The sequence below is a fragment of the Camponotus floridanus genome, unplaced genomic scaffold (assembly GCF_003227725.1).
Source record: "Camponotus floridanus strain SB8 unplaced genomic scaffold, Cflo_v7.5 scaffold6, whole genome shotgun sequence".
NCBI lineage: Eukaryota > Metazoa > Arthropoda > Insecta > Hymenoptera > Formicidae > Camponotus > Camponotus floridanus.
The window spans coordinates 2560948-2580648 of NW_020229769.1; the positions used below are offsets into that span (position 1 = coordinate 2560948).

Consider the following 19701-nt stretch of genomic DNA (forward strand, 5'->3'; position numbering starts at 1 on the left):
GAATTTATATATATGTATAATAATAAGACACACACATCCTCTCCCTTTACATCAAATTATATAATTCAAGAAAGATTATTTTATATATTTCTCAATCAAAGTATATAAAACTAACTGATGTAACTAATTCATGAATCTTTTAACAAAAGCTATTATAATAGAACTATTACACAAGTAGAACATGATCGATTATTCCTAGCGTGATTCGAGAGATATATAGGAAATGTAATAATATACAAGAAACGAAGGAGAGAAAAGTTCAGCTATGAAGTGGAACATCGATACCGAGTGATTGTAGGGCTTGTTTCAGAGACCTATTTTCGCTCTCGAGTTGCAGGCGTTCCATGCGCCATTTCTTCATCTGGCACTTCATTACCGTCAGCTTTCGCAAGGCAAACGGCAAATCATAGATCTCCGATTCTTTCGAATCGTCGCTGAAAGGATTGTAATCGCAGCAACAGCATGGCTCGTTGGGCGATTCGATCGATTTTAGTGACCGTGGTGCATGGCATCCGCAAGAACAAAATGGTGATCGATTCTCCATGACCTCTGTTATAATTTTAAGGATCATATTTAATATGTTTGATGTCCGTAAAAGCGTATCGTATAAAAGATTTAAAGGTTAGGAACTAATACCAATTGCATATGTAATTGTGTATATAATTATATTCTTATCTCTCTGTGTATATAATTATATTCTTGTCACATTATCGGAAATTTATTTAACTCGGGTCAATTTATAAATAATTCATCCAGCTATAAAATAATTTAACATTGTTTGCAAAAGAGTTTCTCTGATTTTTGTACGCATAAAAGTAGCACAAGAAAATTTATAAGATATCTCTTTTTTTTTAGAATAGGTCACATTATTCTCGAATTCAACGCTGACGAGATCGATATAACTCGATTTATTAATATCGCGAATTAAGTTTCAAGCGATTTAATCACGAAATTATAAGAAAATAACACATAATTTGACGCTAAATTAATAATCAGGCAAATTGATTATTAATTTCTTTCACGTCTTACGTTACAATTTCTAAGTACATATTAAGAATTTTGGTTCATATGTCGAGAATCCTGCATGAGATTCCATCGATGTAGTTAAATGGCTTTTAGATGAAGACATTACGATACGCGCATTGATATAACTTGACTTATTAATATCGCGAATTAAATTTCGAGCGATTTAATCACGAAATTATAGCAAAATAACACATAATTTGACACTAAATTAATAATCAGGCAAACTGATTATTAATTTATTTCACGTCTCATGTCACAATTTCTAAGAATACGTCAAGAATTTCGATTTACATGTCGAGAATCCCGTGAGATCCCATCGATGTAGCTTATGGCAGCTTTAGAATGGAGACATTAGGACACGCGCATTATTCACCAAGTTTCCTCTCCCAAAGTTCGCGCACCGGGAAACCGGAAGTACCGGTTATGTACGACCCACATAATTAAGCGGTCGCTATAATTGAATTGCGCGCACAGTATGCCCGGCGAGTCCTCGTTAGAACAGTCTTATTAGGTGTTCCGATATTGAGGGGTCGGCGCAGCGATACTGAACGCTTCTTAAGTTTCGAGAGTTTCGAGAGCACTTGAACCACGGTTCGGTTCTGTTCAAGAACTTATCGATAGGTCCCGTCATCAATTAAATCTGCGCGGTAATTGCAAAGGAAAGGGGAAAACACGGCGGTGTACGGGGTCTCGAACTTCACGAAACTTTGCGCCCCCTTTTTGCTCACCGTTCGCTCGTGTCGTTGCTTATGCAAAATCATCATTTTATTAATCGAATTGGCGTAACGAAACAACGGATCGGCTCTCACAAGATGTATTATAAATATAAATATGTTGTACAAATGACATGCTGTCACGTGACACACAGTTGTCAAATTTGTCACATGCTGACAAATTTTCGAAGCAGATTGAAGGCGTCTCTATTTGTATTTTTCTGTCACACCTTTACATAAAAATCGATTTCTTATCTTCGGATGTATTCGCTCCCTCACTTGGCACCTCAATATATCTACCTATAAAAATTTTCAAGTATTAGTATTTCAAATATTGACAAAACGTTTATAGAAGACTTCAAAGTTCCTGTTATAAAATTCGCGTACACGTAATGAAAAATATTTATCGATATTTACACCAACGCCAATCACGATGCTTATATTAAATTTATAAACAACACTAATGACACTAACCGCAACGAAATTAGTTAATATTATTCTAATAAAAATTGTATAATATAAAGGTAATTATCTAAATTTATTAAACGTAGAAGAACCTTTTAAATTCTAAGTTTTAAAAACTTTTTCATCCAACGTTAATATTTCATAAAATTATCACGCTTGATGTATTATGTTACATGTTACATAACCTTGGGAAAAGTTAAGAAGCGACAATGAGCGACGGATATCTCGACGATTACTTGCCAGTGATCGCAATTGACGTCGCCGTCGAAGAGAAGACGAGACTTGCCAAGATGGCTGTTGCAACTTTGCATAAACTCCACAACATGATGCAGCAGATGAAGGATTGGCGGGACGATAGTGCAAAACTAAAGAGTAATATCTGGCGAATGAAAATGGCTTTGCGCGCGGATGAAGACAAGAATGAGAACGATAACCAGCAGATCGATCCTTTGATCGTACATCAGAGAGCAGAGATTATCCGGTTGGAGCAGGCGAACGACACTCTGGAGAACGAGGTAACGAGTCTGAAAGACGCCCTGACGAAAGCCGAAGAGGATATCGCGCGTGTCGCCGTCTGCGAGATAAGCGATAAGATCGCCAGGATCGAAGACGCGTTCTCGAACGAGAAGGAACGTCTGAACGACGAAATCCTGCGCCTGAGGAAGCAACTGAAGGAAGCCGAGGAAGGCAAGACGAGCATCGTGCTCAAACTTAGAGAGAAGCTGAACGAGTTCGAGAGAGGAGATCGAACGATAGAAGCGGTGTTCGCGAACGCAATTGGCAAGATCGTCGAGACAGTCGTCGGTCTCTCGGAGGAGCTCGTAAACGTTAGCGAGAATCTGTATCGATTTAAGACGAAAAATAAAAACCTGCATCTCAAGCTGGACAAATTGAAGGCTATGCTAAGATTAAAATGCGGTAGCAACACGGAATATTGCAAGAGGATCGGCGAATTGAACAATCTTGCGGAACAATTGATGGGAGAAATGGGCCGGTTGAAAGTTATTCGCGAGAATGCGAACTGCGGCGAAAGTCCAGAGGATATTCCTAGCGTTGTTAGACACGTGGAACGCTTGATGAACGACTTGAGGAACAATCTGAGGAGCGATCGCGAGGCGATCATCGCCGCTGGCGATCCAGATTGTTTGAAATACATGAAGAAAGTGGTTAATCTCAAAGTAAACTTGAAAGTGTTGTCCGTAGAACTTAGACGATCGAACGTGCCGATACATAAACGATCATACGAGAATGTTCGGTACAACAAGTATTTAGAAACAGCTTCATCATTAAATAATTTCTTGAAAGAAATCGACATCGAAATTTCAAAATTAAAAATAAATCCAATGGACAAGCATTGTAGAATCGGTGGCATCAGTGGCTCACAATATATGACGAAAATCGTAGAACTTGAAAATATCGTTAAAAAATCGTCCGCGATAACCGCGGTCATAAAACAAAGTCCATTAGAAGTTATAAACACTAATAGAAAAATAATGAAGGAATTGGAGGACTTGATTGATCGATTGTGTCGCAGAATAAAAGATCTCGAAATTTTCGACGATCGCGCGAGTTTATGCGAAAGAATCGCACACCTTGAAACATTAATCATGGATTTGAAATTGGAACTAATGGAAAAAGGCAAACGTATAAATACGCTGAACGATGAATATGTAAATGTTAAATTATTATTAGAGAAAAATGGTAAGAAATACGAGAGGATCATCGATGACATACGCGATGAAAACAAAAATCTTCGAGAAGATATAAAGAGAAGAAAACAAGAAATATTAGAGCTGTCGCATGAACACGAACATTTCGAGCAGCGTGTCGCGGAAATGCAACTGATGAAGGTCGAAATTGATGTGGTAAGAAAAAAATTGCAGACCCTTCGCGATGACAAAGAGACGCTATTAAGGGAAACAGAAGAGATGCGTAATATTCTCCAAGAGAGAGACAAGGAAATTGAGGATATTATTATTCAACGGAATGCGCTGAAAGGGGTCCTTGAGGCCGAGGTGGAGGATCTGAAGATGAAACTTGGGATCGCTTCTGACGAAAATGTAAAACTGAGAAGTATAATTGAGGGACTTGGGAAACAGGAGGAACCCGAGCGACTGGACAAATTGAAAAGTTCCGTAGAGGAGAACGTTAGGGAGAACCGAGACAATGGCGAATATTCGCGAGAGCGTGCGCGAAACCTCAGGGATGAATTAAAACGCTTGAAAGCAGAGTCAAATGAGTCTGAAATAAGCCTGAACGAGGCGAACGAGCGAATCGGCTATCTGAAATGTACGCTAGTTAAAACAGTTGACGACAAAGCGAAGCTGGAGAATGAAATTTCTGATCTAAAGTCCAACGAGCAATCGTTGACGTATCGATTGAACGTCCAGACAAGCGCCGACAAGGAAACATTGAAGGAATTCGATAAAACGATGGCGGAGAACAAAGCGTTAGGGAGTAAAGTCAAACAGCTTGAGAACGAGAAAGAACAACTTGAGGCGGAGTTGTCGAAGTTGAAATCCGAAAAAGGATTACCGGATAGGTTGATGGCCGATGCCAATAACAAGTGCGCCACGTTGCAGGATCAAGTTAACAAATTTAAGTCCGAGCGTAACGGCCTGCGGGAGAAGATAAGCGAGCAGGAAACTACCGTGGAGAATTTAAAGTTCGAGTTGAAGAAGGCACGAGAGGAGCTCGAAGATGCGGCTGCTAAAACGGCACGACTACTATCGGAGAATTCGAGGATCGTTGGCGATTTGGATGCGCTTTCTGTCCGAGCTATCGAGACCGAGGACCGCGTACGAGTGCTGTTGACAGAAAAGAACGAGCTGGCGACGCGTATTAACGAGCTCGATGATGAGAATGTCGCCTTGCGAGAGCGCTTGAATAAAGCGGAAGCGGAGAATGAATATTTTTCCGTGGAATTGAATAAATCAAGAGTCGAAAATGACAAAGCGAAGGCGAGGAATGCTCTCTTGCAGGTTACTTGCAACGAGAGGGAGAGGGATATCGGTGAGCTGGCGAAAGAAAGGGATGACGCGAGGGAGAGACTTAATGAAATTGGTAACGAGTACAGAATACTCGGTAATCAATTGAGAATCCAGCGAACGAAGTACGAGGCATTGCGATTTGCCGCAGCTGCGTTGCATCACGAAAATAACGATCGTAAGAGTCTTAACTTAAATAAGATCGATATGCTGTATCCGTTCGCAATGGACGAGCGCGGATTCGCGGATGCTCGTAACAAGGTTAAATACAGGCAGAATTATTCGGATGCCATGCGTACAAGCATAAGGGTTGAAATTGACGAGCAGAGGCACGGAGAAACAGAACTCAAAGTAAAATCTGATACATACACGGGTCACGATGACAAAGTAAAGATCAAAGACAATCCCAATGGTGAACTAAAGAGGCTGGGAACGGAGAATAAGGCTTTGAAATTGGAACGGGCAAATTTGAGATCCGAAAACCCCGAGATTACGATGGAACTAGCCCGCACAAAAGACGAATTCGAGGGTACGCTAGTGTGGACGAAAGAATCTAACGACGAAGAAATTATTGGTTCCATCTTGAGAAAATTTGACATCGTAAATATCTTGTATAGAAAAGAGATAAGCAATTATTTCGATGATTCGAAAATGTTCGACGACAAAGAGAGGTCCACCATCGCTATCGATCAGCTCGAAGTCGAGAATAGAGCGCTGAAGATGAAGGTAGATATTCTGCGAGATAGTCTCAACTTCAGCCTGATGAACAGCGAGAAAACGAAGACCGACTTTAGCAGAGCGACGGAGGAGATTCAGGCTTTGAAACTCGAGCTGATGAATCTAAGGGACGAGAAAGCGACGTTGAGGTCACGGCTCGAGATGTTTAAGAAAGAATTAAACGCATTAAAATCCGAGAAGATGGCTTTAAAGGATGAGCTCGCTGCTTCGAGAAAGTCGAACTTCGATCTAAGACTCAGAGTGAACGGCTTATTAAGTGTTAACGAAAAATTAAAGGAGACAAATGTGGAATTACAAGGTCGTCTGCGAGACAGATTGAGAGAAATAAATGAACATGCCGCAGTAGCATCGGAGAAAAGCTCAAAATGTAATTTTGAAAGTATATTAAATGAAGATCTAAAAAAGTATAACTTTCCGAAAAAAAATTTACGTACAATCAATCGAGAGAAGAGGGAAAGATTCGACTGTGCTTTTTCCAACAATCCGGGACTACGATCAATCGAAGAAAATCTACAACATATAGAAGGACAAAAATTAATCAGTTAAATTCTGAAATTCATAGATACGTCATATCTATTGAATTTTGTACATATCATAATTTGTTGAATCCGCGTCATATAGAAAATTTAGCAAATTAAATTATCCGCGTTATCTAGAAAATTATGATAATTAATTTTAATTAAGAAAGCGGATTTGATTATGAAATTACTTATACTTCAGAATAAAAATATGTAGCTTATAACGTGTTAAGTTAAAGGATGTGTAAGTACAATTTTATTACGCTCTGATAACTTGTCATGCTTTGAATGCCTCTCTTTGTATACTTTATTTACCTCCTTTACTTGATAAAGGTTTCACGTAAACGGCAGTTCTTCTAAAATTCATAAAGATAACTCGTGTTCTCTTAGCGAGCACCAAAGAATCATTTTAAGAGCGACTGACAAAACCTCCTGAAAGCGCGTAGCTACTTAATCTTCAGCGCTTTTAGGGCGACGAGTAGTTAAAGCCAAACAGGACAATGACAACAGCGGCGTGACGATGATAAGGACGAAGTGCGGTGTCGGTGAAGCGCGTAATAATGCATTTTAATCGCGTGTGCATGTCGAGCCATTATCGCATACTCTACGACCACGGCATCACGTTGAAAATTCTCATCTGAGATTATTTCAGCAAAAAGCCGAAGCTCGCTCTGCGGCATAGTTGCTTTGCTCATCTATCATTCCCCTAGACTGCCGGAGTGCAATGTGGTACGTTGCAAATAAGCGCGGATAGTCCTCGAGCATTCCTGCAACCGTATCTGTTCTTTTTATACTTTCCGATCTTTAACTTTCAATTTTGATCTTTATAAAGTTATCTCTATGATTAGATTACAATAAATAGATTAGATATTTGCAAAGAGAAATAGCGCTTCTCTTTTTATTGAATTCGTGAAACGTATCGATTTTAGATGTCAACGAAAATTAATTATAATTAATGTACCGTAATCAAATTTTTGAAATAAGGCCACGAAAATCAATATATTGCTATCTTGATGATACTTATTTATATCGTAATATATTTAAATTTATATTTCGCAATAATTATATTTATTCATATTACTCTCTTTTAATCAATTCATTAAATATTGTTATATTTATTAGGCAAGCTATATATATACATATATGCATATGATCTTATTAAACTCAAATGTTGAAATTTCGTTGCAAAAGTTAAATATTCTATGGCATCTTTTGAAGCATCCCTGGTGTCGTACTGTGGTGTGGTTGCTCAAAAGTGATCTTGCTCGTAAAATATCATATCATTACTTTCTGAATTCTTTCGTTAAATTCTTCCTTTCGTATCCAATAAAAATTTCACATATTCGCTTGAAAGATACAAGAAATAAAAATTTCGTATATTTGCTTGAACGATACAAGAAATGAAATAGTACATTTCAGTGTATTACGCTTATATATTCAGCCATTAAATTTTCTTGAAATTATATTGATCAAATAGATTGAATAGAATTTTATTTACACAATTACAGTAACTATTTTGTTATTTCTTTATCATTCTATGCTCTTTTTACTAATTTTTTCTTTAATAATCATCTTATTCTATCGTAATTAATCAACAACAAATTAATATCAACACACAATATCTATACAAAGAGGTAAATGATCTACTTGATAAAGCTCAAGATGACTGCACCTGCCATTATACATATATATAAATGAATATATGAGATATTTTTTAAAAGCTAGGGATTTAAATATAATTTATGCGACGACAAGTAAACAAATTTTATACTTTGAAATAGTCAAAACAATAGAATCTTGATATAAAAAAATCACAAAATTATTATCAAAATATTTCTATTCGTCTTATTATTTTGATATCACATCTCAATTAAAAATCACAAATAAAAATAAAAAATTGAGCCATTCCGTACAAAAATGATCAAAATTTATTGTTTTTTAGTATTTTGTATATAATTTATATAATTAAAATATAATAGTATATTCTTCATTTTTATTTTTGTCTACTATGAGTTAGAATTAGCATGACATAATTATTGATTGCAATATTTCGTTAAAGTTAATTTATAATTACAATTGTAATATATATGTATATGTGTGTATATACATATGTATATAAAATAATCATAACTGACAGCAGGATAAAACCAAATACTATCTAATTTAAATTGATCAATATTCTTGAAACACATAAAAAAATATGTAAAAAATATATAAAAATTAAATTATATAAAAAGATAAAAAATAGATAAAATTACATAAAAAAAATATAGTAATCTTGTATGTTCAATCGTGATAGTTTTATGCTTCCCACGTATTATTTTTTATTTTTACAATACGCACGAGATAAAAGCGCACTCGTATTCGATATGGAAACGTGTTCGGAAGTATATTTTGTAATATCTTTCGTGATAAATCAACTGATCGCGTGTAACAGTGGACATCACATGCATAAAACCATTGAATTGTCATAACAACAGATGTTACAACGGGTACTTCTTTGTTTTGCGACTCTGCATGCGAAATATACATCGATACAAATTTTTCTGCTCCCGATTATTCTGTTCCACGTTATCACAGATTAAATATATCTGAAAAGATATTACGTACACATAGGTATATATATATGCCATGTATATATATATATATATGTATACATTATGTATATATACAATTATATATCATATGATTCAAATGAAGAGATGTCTTTCCCACTCTGTTAACGCAAAATTAATTCAACCAATTGCAAAATATAAAAAAAATATGAAAAAAATTATAAAATGATGTTAATTCACATGCTTATTTCACCCTACATGTCTATTATTAAATGTATTAATGTAAATCATTTTTTAATCCAAATAATGTAATGATAAATTAATGCTCACTATATCACACTGTAACTTGCAAATTTCAATTCTATACTGAAGAGATCACAAAACACATAAATAGAAAAAAATTCTACTCATTTTCTTTATTTTGAAACATAATAATATGTGTTTCTGATTTTTAATTGCCACATTATTCATATTCAAATAGAAGCGTTTATAGCATCTGATTTTATCTGAATGAGACATTAAACATTTAATGGACATTAAATATTTGTAAACAATTATTTTGTAATCTAGATTAAAAATATTTTTTTTAAACATTGTCATTAAGAAGATATGTTTTACTTGGAATCAAATAGCTATCTGATAGATATATGTATATAATATAATAAATTGTATTATTTCAGTAATTCAATAAACAATATTTTTAATCAAAACTTTTCATTATTTTCAATTATCTATGTTTAATCAGTATTAAAGTAAGAGAATTGCATATAGATAAGTTTTAATATAAAAGATATATAAAGGAAATAATACTATTACTATATGTATGATTTTATCTTATCAAATTTATCTATTTGTTTTTATCATAACGTATTTATAAAGTAACTCTTGAATTCAAGTATTTAATAAAAAATAAGAACTGTACAAAAAATATTTTTTTAATATTAAATAAAAACAATATCTTATCTTTATGTGTGCCACTTGACGAAGACAAAAAAGCAAAACTCATATCCTCCGAGACATGTGATAAATTTTTAAATAAATCTTTTTATATAAAGATGTATTTTTTCTTTTATTTTAAAATTGAATTTTAGAGATATCAAGTATTAATTTCATAAAATATTTTTGCCACAGGAAATGCAAAAGAAAAAACATATAGACAATTCATCCAAATCTTTACATAAATCTTACGTAAAAAGGTTTGTTTCAGAATTTATCATAAATCTTGGAGAATTACAAGATTCTCTCTCTCTCTCTCTCCCCCCCCTCTCTCTCTATCTCTTCTATGCTTCTCAATTTGCGTGTCTCTGAAATTATTTTCATTATAATCATGCTTCATAACACGAAAGTATACAATGGACGCAGGTCGTTGCAAATAAAGCGCAATGCGTCGAGTTGCACAATCAGATTGCGTTTCGCAAACGCGGTCCACGTGCTGGTCCACGATTAAACAGACTTTAATTGTGGAAAATCACCGTAATCACGAAACGCGCTAGCGTAAGCTCGTTTTTTTCTCATCCTGGTATCATCCCTGATGTTAAACGAGAGCAAATAGTAAATTAAGGCTGAAAGAAAAAGAGAGCAATTTTACAAAAAATATAACTATGTACCAATTACATAATATTATAATAAAAGATCACACAGACTCAAATATTAATGTTGCAATAATGAATTCCTATATTAGATGTAATTTATATCGAACGCATAATTTCGATTGTAATTTATCAGTAAAGATAAAAACAAAGCATGGTGATATAATACGTAATAAAATGTTGGATTATCTGTGATAAATCATGCGAGAATATAAAGTAGCTATTCGTCGTAGTTATAATTATAATACATAGTTATAATTATAATTGAAATATATTTCATACTTATTTAATAAACTAAATTAAATATAAAATAACAGAAATTTAAAAATACTTTTAGTAATAAAAATACATAAGAGAAAAATATACTTTATATAAGTTAATTAAAATTCCATAAAAGATCCTAGAAAAAAATGTGAAAAAATAGAAATATATAAAATGCAATATATATATAATAAAAAGAAAAATAAATTTTTTTAATTAATTTAAAAAAGAAATTTAGAATTTATATTTTAAAATCGGAGAAAAAAATGATTTATATGTGCACATGAGAACACGTACAAAAATATAAAAAATTAATAAAAAAGGATATATATATTACTATATCATTTAATTAAATTTAATTAAATTTTCCCAATTTATTTTTTGACAATAATTTTTCAGTACATTATCCCTCTACAAAATATATATATATTATGTCGAGACTTGAAAGTCTCGAAGTGTATTTTGTTGCCTTCTTTCTATTTATAAATATATATATAAACTTAAATTTTTTAATTAAAAATATATAAAGTTTACCAAACCAAAATATATAAAGTTTAATCAAAAATAAAAATCAGAATTACATCATACATTAATTAAAGTTAATGAGAATTAAATGAAGGCTGAAACTTTATATTAATTTCCAAATGTATTTAGCAATTCATTTATATACGTACGCATGCGTCGAAGAGCGATCTACAAATGACCATCCCAAAAGATGCAAAAATTTCTTTGTCTTGATTGATCAATCAATTACTATCCAATGAGTAAATTGTCGAACGCAATTTTGCATATCTAGTGAACTTTCCGTTAAGTCCAATTTCCAAACGATAAGCGGTCAGCAGCGTTGGCAGCATTGCGATCAATAGTGACATTTTCGCGTCTCGCGTCAATGTTGGCAGCGCCAAATGACGATCTCAACTCGGACAAGTGTGTGCTCGACTTCATTCGTTCGGCGACAATGGCAGACCTCGATCAGTTTCAACAGCTTTTAAATACACTCCTCAGCACAGATAACGATGCCCGGACGCAGGCGGAGGTACGTAAGACGTCGGCACGTCTCTTGGCCGTGCGCGGAGGACGTCGATCGCGTCGCCAGGAACGCGAGTACACTCGCGTGCACCGCGCTGCGGCACATTCAGTGGCGAGCACGTTGCCGACGTGTTGTCAGAGCTCGCATGTGGGTGTCGTGGGCGGCGCGGCTCGCGCGACACGCGACCCTTCGATCGGTTCGTCGGCCAACCACGACGGGTCGAGTCGAGGAAAATCCATCGCGAGGCGAATCATTTCGACGCATTGACAAGTATATCCGCGCGCGATCGGCCGAGAAATCCAAAATGGTGTCTCGCACGCGAGTAGCGCGCGCGCGTGTCATCGGCCCGTCATCGGTCCCGCGTGTTTCGCCAGGCGCGCTCGCCTGGATGACGGATGGTCGCGCGGCCCGTCAGATTCAGCGAGGTTCCGTTACGTTGGAGCGTCTCCGGGGCAATCCGCGCGGATTAAAGATCCCGCGTTACATGTGCGCAATTTATTATAGCGAATTGCACGCGACTCCGCGTTTCATCTCGCTTTCCCGCCTACGCAGGATTCCCGCGATTTCCGGCGATCGCTTCCGCGAAGCGAGTCGCGTGTCCTATCATCTTGCTCGATGCGATCTATCTGACAGGTCGAGGAGTCGCGACTTGGGATCGTTCGCTTGATTTTTATCGTTACGCGCGAGATATCTTGTATATACATACACGTTTTACCTTGACTCACGGCCCGATCACGTGTCACGCATTCACCGAATATTCATATATGCGCGCTGATATAAGTATGCACTTGGCGTGGAATGAGTCAGATTCAGCTTGGTAAATTTAATTTTGGAGCGAGCTTTGATTTTAGCATTTATACATGCCATTCACGTACACATACATTGCATATATTCTTTATTTTTATACATATACATATATGCAACTTGTAATATATATAAAACAACAGGGCAAAGACACCTGTTTTTGAAGTAGAACCTCTTTTATATATTGTTTTATAATTTTTGATATTGTTATATTATTTAAAGCTTCTTGTGATGTATTTCTTTAAAATTTGATTCAAAAAAAAAGAAATAAAAATTTTGTTATATTTTTCAAAACAATTATACATTTTTGAAGGAAAGGATATTGTTTGATTAATTATCCATCGAGGGAAGAATTTTAGCTAATATTTTTAAATGAAAATTTATTTAGGAGGCGTACGGTAATCTTCCAGTCGAAAGCAAGGTGACATTTCTTTTAACTACTATTTGCAATGGTACACTTGCTGAAGAATTGCGGTCCATGGCTGCAGTATTATTGCGTCGACTATTCGCTTCTGAATTTATGGATTTCTATCCTAAGGTAGATATTATTTCTTTATGTTTCTCTACTATTTAATTATTAAAATACTTTTTGTTAATATACACTTTTCAATTTTGTATTATTAATCGATATATAATTATTTCAGATCCCACCAGAAGCACAAGTTCAATTGAAAGAACAAATTTTATTATCAGTTCAAACTGAACAGACAGATACTATACGACGTAAAGTCTGTGAAGTCGCGGCTGAAATTGCCAGGAATTTAATAGATGAAGATGGCAATAATCAATGGCCAGAATTTCTTCAGTTCCTATTTCAATGTGCAAACAGTCCATTACCAGCATTAAAGGAAAGTGCACTCCGAATGTTTACGTAAGTTTCCTTTAAATCCATTTTACAAATAATGGTATATTTATTGAAAAAGTAAAAATAAAAAGTATATTGTGTATCTACAGATCCGTCCCAGGTGTATTTGGAAACCAACAAACAAATTATCTTGATCTGATAAAACAAATGTTACAGCAATCTGTTCTAGATGCGGCAAATTATGAGGTAACATGCAATTTACATTAGTTTTATTTGTTCTAACGGGAGATAGATGCACGAGTTTTTACAAAATAAAAATTACTCGTCACTTAATCCTTCCAAAAACAATTATTAAATGCCTTTTGATGACTGTAATTTGTGAAGTATTAATTTACAGACAGATACGGGGCGTACATTTTATATGAAACAGATTTTATTTTATATTAATAATCTAAAGAAATATAAAAAAAAATCTGAAATTATAATAAATTTTTTTATCACAATAAGAGTAAAATTATAATAATTGCAATTATTTTAATTACTCAGGTCAGATTTCAAGCAGTGAGAGCAATTGGGGCGTTTATAACATTACATGACAAAGAGAATAATATACACAAGCATTTCTCGGAGCTAGTTCCAGCACTAGTACAAGTAATTGCTCAATCTATAGAAAAGCAAGATGATGATGCTCTTTTAAAAGTGTTGATAGATCTTGCTGAAACCACACCAAAATTCCTCAGGGGACAATTGGATAATATTATGCAAATGTGTATGAATGTATTCTCCAATGATGAGATGCCTGATAATTGGAGACAATTGGCACTAGAAGTTTTGGTAACTTTGGCAGAAACTGCACCAGCTATGGTACGGAAAGTTGGTGGGAAATATATTGCATCTTTAGTACCATTAGTATTGGAGATGATGACTGATTTAGATGAGGATGAAAAGTGGAGCTTCTCTGATGAAATCATCGAAGAAGATAATGATAGTAATAATGTAGTTGCTGAAAGTGCATTAGATAGATTGGCATGTGGCTTAGGAGGGCAAACAATGCTACCACAGATTGTGCAAAACATCCCCACCATGTTAAATAATAGTAATTGGAAGTACAGGTGAATATTAAATCTTTATTATTTCTTTATAAGTATTGGATTATTATCATAATGATATCAAATATTTAATATGTGTGGTATTTATCTGTGATATTATATGTAAATAAATGTATAAAATGTCACAAAAAGTCAGCAATTGCATATACTTATATAAGTAATTGCGTTACATTTGTGACAGAATAATCAAGATGATTCTCTTTTCTAGCTGCCGTTTTGGCAGTTGGTATTTGAGATTCTCATGAATGTTCAAAAAACATTGGCAGTTATATGCTTGTATATCTATGATTGCTATACTTTTGAAACATACAATTCTTTCAATATTTTTTAAATCAAATTTTATTCTATGAAATTTATTTTTTTATTCCTTATACACACATATATAACACATTAATTCTATACAATTTAAAAAAAATGAGAAAATTTGAAAAATTGAGAGATTTTAATTTTTTATTATTTAGACATGCAGCACTTATGGCTATTTCAGCTATTGGTGAAGGGTGCCATAAACAAATGGAAAGTCTTTTGCCACAAATAATGGATGGTGTCATACAATATCTGCAGGATCCAGTAAGCATAACAAATATGTTTCATGATTTTACCTGGTATTATCATTCATAAACTATTTTGAAATTATATCTACATACCCTCATCATATAATTTATTAAAATGAGCCATAAATCGAGTCAGCAGTCATATTCATTGTTTGAGTATGATAGCGTTACATTTGTGGCAAATTAAACAAAGGAGACAAATTCTTGCTGTATTATCGTTTTGATAATATAGATTCCAAGATGTATCCTTTGTAGTTCCTGAGAGCTGATTGTTTACTATTAAACGATCATAGTTTTGGAACATACACTATTTCTATTCAAAATTTTTTATATAAGTGCAAAAATCTTCGAAAGTACTATGCAATATTATTTTCCAGCATCCTCGTGTAAGGTATGCTGCCTGCAACGCGGTAGGACAAATGTCTACAGATTTTTCGCCTATATTTGAAAAGAAATTTCACGACAAAGTTATTCCTGGATTATTGATGGTATTGGACGATAATGCAAACCCCAGAGTTCAAGCTCATGCTGGTGCAGCTCTAGTAAATTTTAGTGAAGATTGTCCGAAAAATATTCTAACACCTTATTTGGATGCCATAATGGCTAAACTCGAATCAATATTGACTGCTAAGTTTCATGAATTAGTTGAAAAGGGAACTAAACTCGTACTCGAACAAGTAAGTTGGATAAAATATAAATATTAATAAAAATTTTATAAAGAAGTGGAATTTTTTTGCAAATATATAAATTTCTGCTGTTTTTTTATGTTTAGGTTGTAACAACAATTGCTTCTGTTGCTGATACTTGCGAAGAACAATTTGTAACATATTATGATAGGCTAATGCCTTGTTTGAAGTATATTATCCAAAATGCAAATCAACAAGAACATAAAATGTTACGAGGCAAGACCATCGAATGTGTTAGTCTTATTGGTCTAGCTGTTGGCCCAGAAAAGGTAATTAATTGTTTTAATTTCTTGTTTAATTTTATAGACAAAAGTTCATTATAATGTTAAATTTCAACAGTTTATTGCGGATGCTAGTGATGTTATGGATATGTTATTAAAAACGCATTCAGAAGGTGATCTTCCAGACGATGATCCACAAACCAGTTATCTTATATCTGCTTGGGCCAGAATATGTAAAATTCTTGGTAAGACATATGTATATATTCTAAGTGTGACAAATTATGTTTATATACAAGAACTGTTAATGAACGATTAATTATTTTGTATTATTGTGTAATATGATTTCTTAAAACCACTTGTATTTTCTTAGGAAAACAATTCGAACAGTACCTACCATTGGTAATGGGACCTGTATTACGAACAGCTGCTATGAAACCTGAGGTTGCATTGTTGGATAATGAAGACATGGAAGGCATCGAAAGTGATCTTGATTGGCAATTTGTTCAACTAGGAGAACAACAGAACTTTGGAATTAAAACGGCTGGTTTGGAAGATAAGGCCTCCGCGTGCGAAATGTTGGTTTGTTATGCTCGAGAATTGAAAGAAGGTTTTGCGGATTATGCCGAAGAAGTAGTACGATTAATGGTGCCGATGTTGAAATTTTATTTCCATGACGGTGTCAGAACCGCAGCTGCGGCAAGTTTGCCATATCTCCTTGATTGTGCTAAAATAAAAGGTTAGATAATATTTCTACTAAAAAAATAATAACAATATTATAACAATAATATATACATATATTAACGTTTTTACACAGGCCCACAATATTTAGAAGGTATGTGGGCATACATCTGCCCAGATTTGTTGAAAGCTATCGATACAGAACCGGAATCTGAAGTATTGTTGGAACTATTATCCTCCTTAGCAAACTGTATCGAAAATTTGGGCGCCGGTTGTTTAAATGCACCACATATGACTGAACTTTTACGGCTTATCGATAAATTACTTAATGAACACTTTGAAAGAGCAGTTGCTAGATTAGAAAAACGAAAAGACGAGGAAGATTATGACGATGTATTAACAAAACTTAATTATATATGTATAACTTTTTAGAAATTTTTCTTTGTATATTAATATTCTTTATTTATATTTAGGTCGTTGAAGAACAACTTGCTAAAGACGCCGATGAGGACATAAATATTCTCGCTAGAATCGCTGATATTTTACATGCCTTATTTGCAACGTATAAGTCTTTATTTTTCCCATACTTTGATCAAATATGTGGACATTTCGTAAAATTACTGAGCCCCGAAAGATCATGGTCGGATCATCAATGGGCCTTATGTGTCTTCGATGACGTAATAGAATTCGGAGGACCCGAGTGCGCAAAATATCAAGATTTCTTCTTGCGACCTATGATTCAATATGTTTCTGATAAATCTGCAGAAGTTAGACAAGCAGCAGCTTATGGTTGTGGAGTTTTAGGCCAATTTGGAGGAGAAGGATTTGCACAAGCATGTGCAGAAGCTTTACCAAAACTAATGGAAGTTATCAACGATCCTGAATCTAGGTCGTTGGAGAATGTAAATCCTACTGAAAATGCTATTTCGGCAGTAACTAAAATTCTCAAATATAATAATAAAGCAATTAATGTCGATGAAATTCTTCCACACTGGTAAGCTTTCATATTTCAAGCATATAAGTGATTATATCTAATAAATACAAGTAAACTTTAATAAACGCTTTTGTGTATGATAGGCTAACTTGGCTGCCAGTTGGTGTAGATAAAGAGGAAGCACCTCATGTTTATGAATACTTGTGTGATTTAATTGAAGCAAATCATACAGTAGTTTTAGGAACAAATAATGCGCATTTGCCTCGACTTATAAGTTTCTTTGCTGAAGCGTTACTTAGAGAAGCTGTGCTTACCGATCATCCTGTTATGTCAAGAATTCTTAGTATTGTTAGAGAAATACAGGTGGGCATACATGAAAGATCACGTTTATATTTATTGTTTTCAAAAAAAGAATATATATATATATATATATATAAAATTAATTTCTTTTCAGAACAATGAGACAATGTTCCAGGCAATTATAATGCAATTGACACCAGATCAGCAACAAGCGCTTCACGAGGCACTTAGCACATTAAGTTGAATTTTTAATATCGTAACAAAGTAAAAATATAATAATATTAAATGCCCGCGTTAATTAATCTCCCGGGAAAAGAATCAGAGATTTTAGGTAATTAGATTATACCTATATAAACTGTTCGCTCCAGCCTACATACTTGCAAATATATTTAAGTATTTCATATACTATTATCCATGTAACTTGTTGAGCATATAATTAATTCTAATTATTATCAGTTTTGATATTCTCAGATTCAGTTTTCTATTATCAAGGATTGTTGCAAAACATTTGAAGTGAAATTTTGTTTAATATTGTTTCATTCATGATACTGTCGTAAACGAAATTAAGTCAAAAGAAATTTTATTAACTCTGAATGAATTTAAATTGACAAAATTTGGAGAAATGTAGTTATGTATTCCTAAAAAAAGGTTTTAAGCTTAATATTTGTTTATGTAATGTATATATATTTACTCTTCTTTCTTTTTTACATTACATTGGTTAACATTATTGAAAAATTTATCAATGATGACATAGACTTGAGCCGAATTTCCAAACGATACTATTCTCCGCCATTGAGAGCCGAATGATGCTAAATTTAAAAAATTTGGAAAAAATGGCTTTGTAAAAATTGCATAGTGCAGCGTACACATCATAGCTTTGTTATGTGAACATATATAATATTAAGAAATTATAATTTTCTCACTGTGATCTTTCAAATTGTGTCTATACTCTCAATTTTATTTATCCTGTTTTGGCAAAATGATGACGAAGCTATAAAATAGACTGGAACCTCATTGTAGTCATGAAGCAAATGTGTGACATTGTGATTTAGATATTTTTATTATTAAATTTAGATGCAGTAACTGTTATTTAATAATATCGATAATATTGCAATGTTGAGGTCTGTATATGGATGCCTTTTGAATGAAATGTAATGAAACATTTTAGGACTTTTAGATTCATTATAAATTTAGCAATATATAATGAATACATCTCTTTTATAGGATTATATAAAAGATGCATATTTAAGCACCGTATATATAAATTACAACTTTTTCTTGTAATTTTACAGCTAATTTTTATTGAGTTATACTTAGCTGTAATTTTACAATATTTTTGTCATATATCTAATGTTATCCGATAATAAAAAGGAATAATAATGAAACATTATACAAAGTTGATGCAAATTCATATAAAATTGATTGATTCTGTGCATTACATTTTCTTCAATTGATATGATACAATGAGAATCAAGAATATTAGTATTAAATAAAACAAACTCAGTGAAATGATTTGTTTAAATAATTCATCGTTGCTATTTATTTATGTACTCTGGCAAATTTGCAATTATATTAATTTCACTGAAGGAAAATATAAGTATAGAAGCTCTTTGTGGCTCTACTTTTTCAATATAAAAGTTCCAAGTAGCCTTTCTTTTTTTACTATGGTATCTAAAGAAGTAAAATTGAAGAAATAACATTTATTTGTACATACAATATCAAAGTATA

The 19701-nt window shown here is 33.6% G+C and overlaps 2 protein-coding genes and 1 non-coding gene across 4 annotated transcripts; all 3 read left to right on the forward strand.

Moving 5' to 3' along the window:
• Positions 1-2413: 2413 nt before the first annotated feature.
• On the forward strand, positions 2414-6883 carry LOC105259471 (paramyosin). Its single transcript, XM_025413060.1, has 2 exons — positions 2414-6462; positions 6781-6883. The coding sequence occupies exons 1-2, from the start codon at positions 2414-2416 to the stop codon at positions 6881-6883; spliced, it is 4152 nt and encodes a 1383-aa protein (XP_025268845.1).
• A 4843-nt stretch (positions 6884-11726) lies between these two features.
• LOC105259450 (importin-5) lies at positions 11727-19360 on the forward strand. 2 transcript variants are annotated; one of them, XM_011271398.3, is made up of 14 exons: positions 11727-11888; positions 13075-13224; positions 13331-13557; positions 13641-13737; positions 14038-14603; positions 15062-15170; positions 15532-15831; positions 15927-16109; positions 16180-16306; positions 16432-16797; positions 16876-17132; positions 17213-17733; positions 17817-18036; positions 18128-19360. In XM_011271398.3, exons 1-14 carry the CDS (start codon positions 11742-11744, stop codon positions 18215-18217), a joined length of 3360 nt encoding a protein of 1119 aa, XP_011269700.1. In that variant the 5' UTR covers positions 11727-11741; the 3' UTR covers positions 18218-19360. The 2 variants fall into 2 exon arrangements, with proteins under 2 accessions (XP_011269700.1, XP_011269701.1); XM_011271399.3 differs by lacking the exon at positions 11727-11888 and adding an exon at positions 12526-12699.
• On the forward strand, positions 13774-13909 carry LOC112639374. Its single transcript, XR_003123482.1, has one exon.
• Positions 19361-19701: the final 341 nt, after the last annotated feature.

Excerpts from the sequence above, each read along its gene's own strand:
- LOC105259450 (XM_011271398.3), top strand. The coding sequence starts at position 11,742 with ATGTTGGCAGCGCCAAATGACGATCTCAACTCGGACAAGTGTGTGCTC. Across the intron at positions 15,171-15,531 it reads TACAATATCTGCAGGATCCA|CATCCTCGTGTAAGGTATGC; the intron begins GTAAGCATAACA and ends ATTATTTTCCAG. Across the intron at positions 16,307-16,431 it reads CAGAATATGTAAAATTCTTG|GAAAACAATTCGAACAGTAC; the intron begins GTAAGACATATG and ends GTATTTTCTTAG.
- LOC105259471 (XM_025413060.1), top strand. The coding sequence starts at position 2,414 with ATGAGCGACGGATATCTCGACGATTACTTGCCAGTGATCGCAATTGAC. Across the intron at positions 6,463-6,780 it reads CAACATATAGAAGGACAAAA|GTTTCACGTAAACGGCAGTT; the intron begins ATTAATCAGTTA and ends TACTTGATAAAG.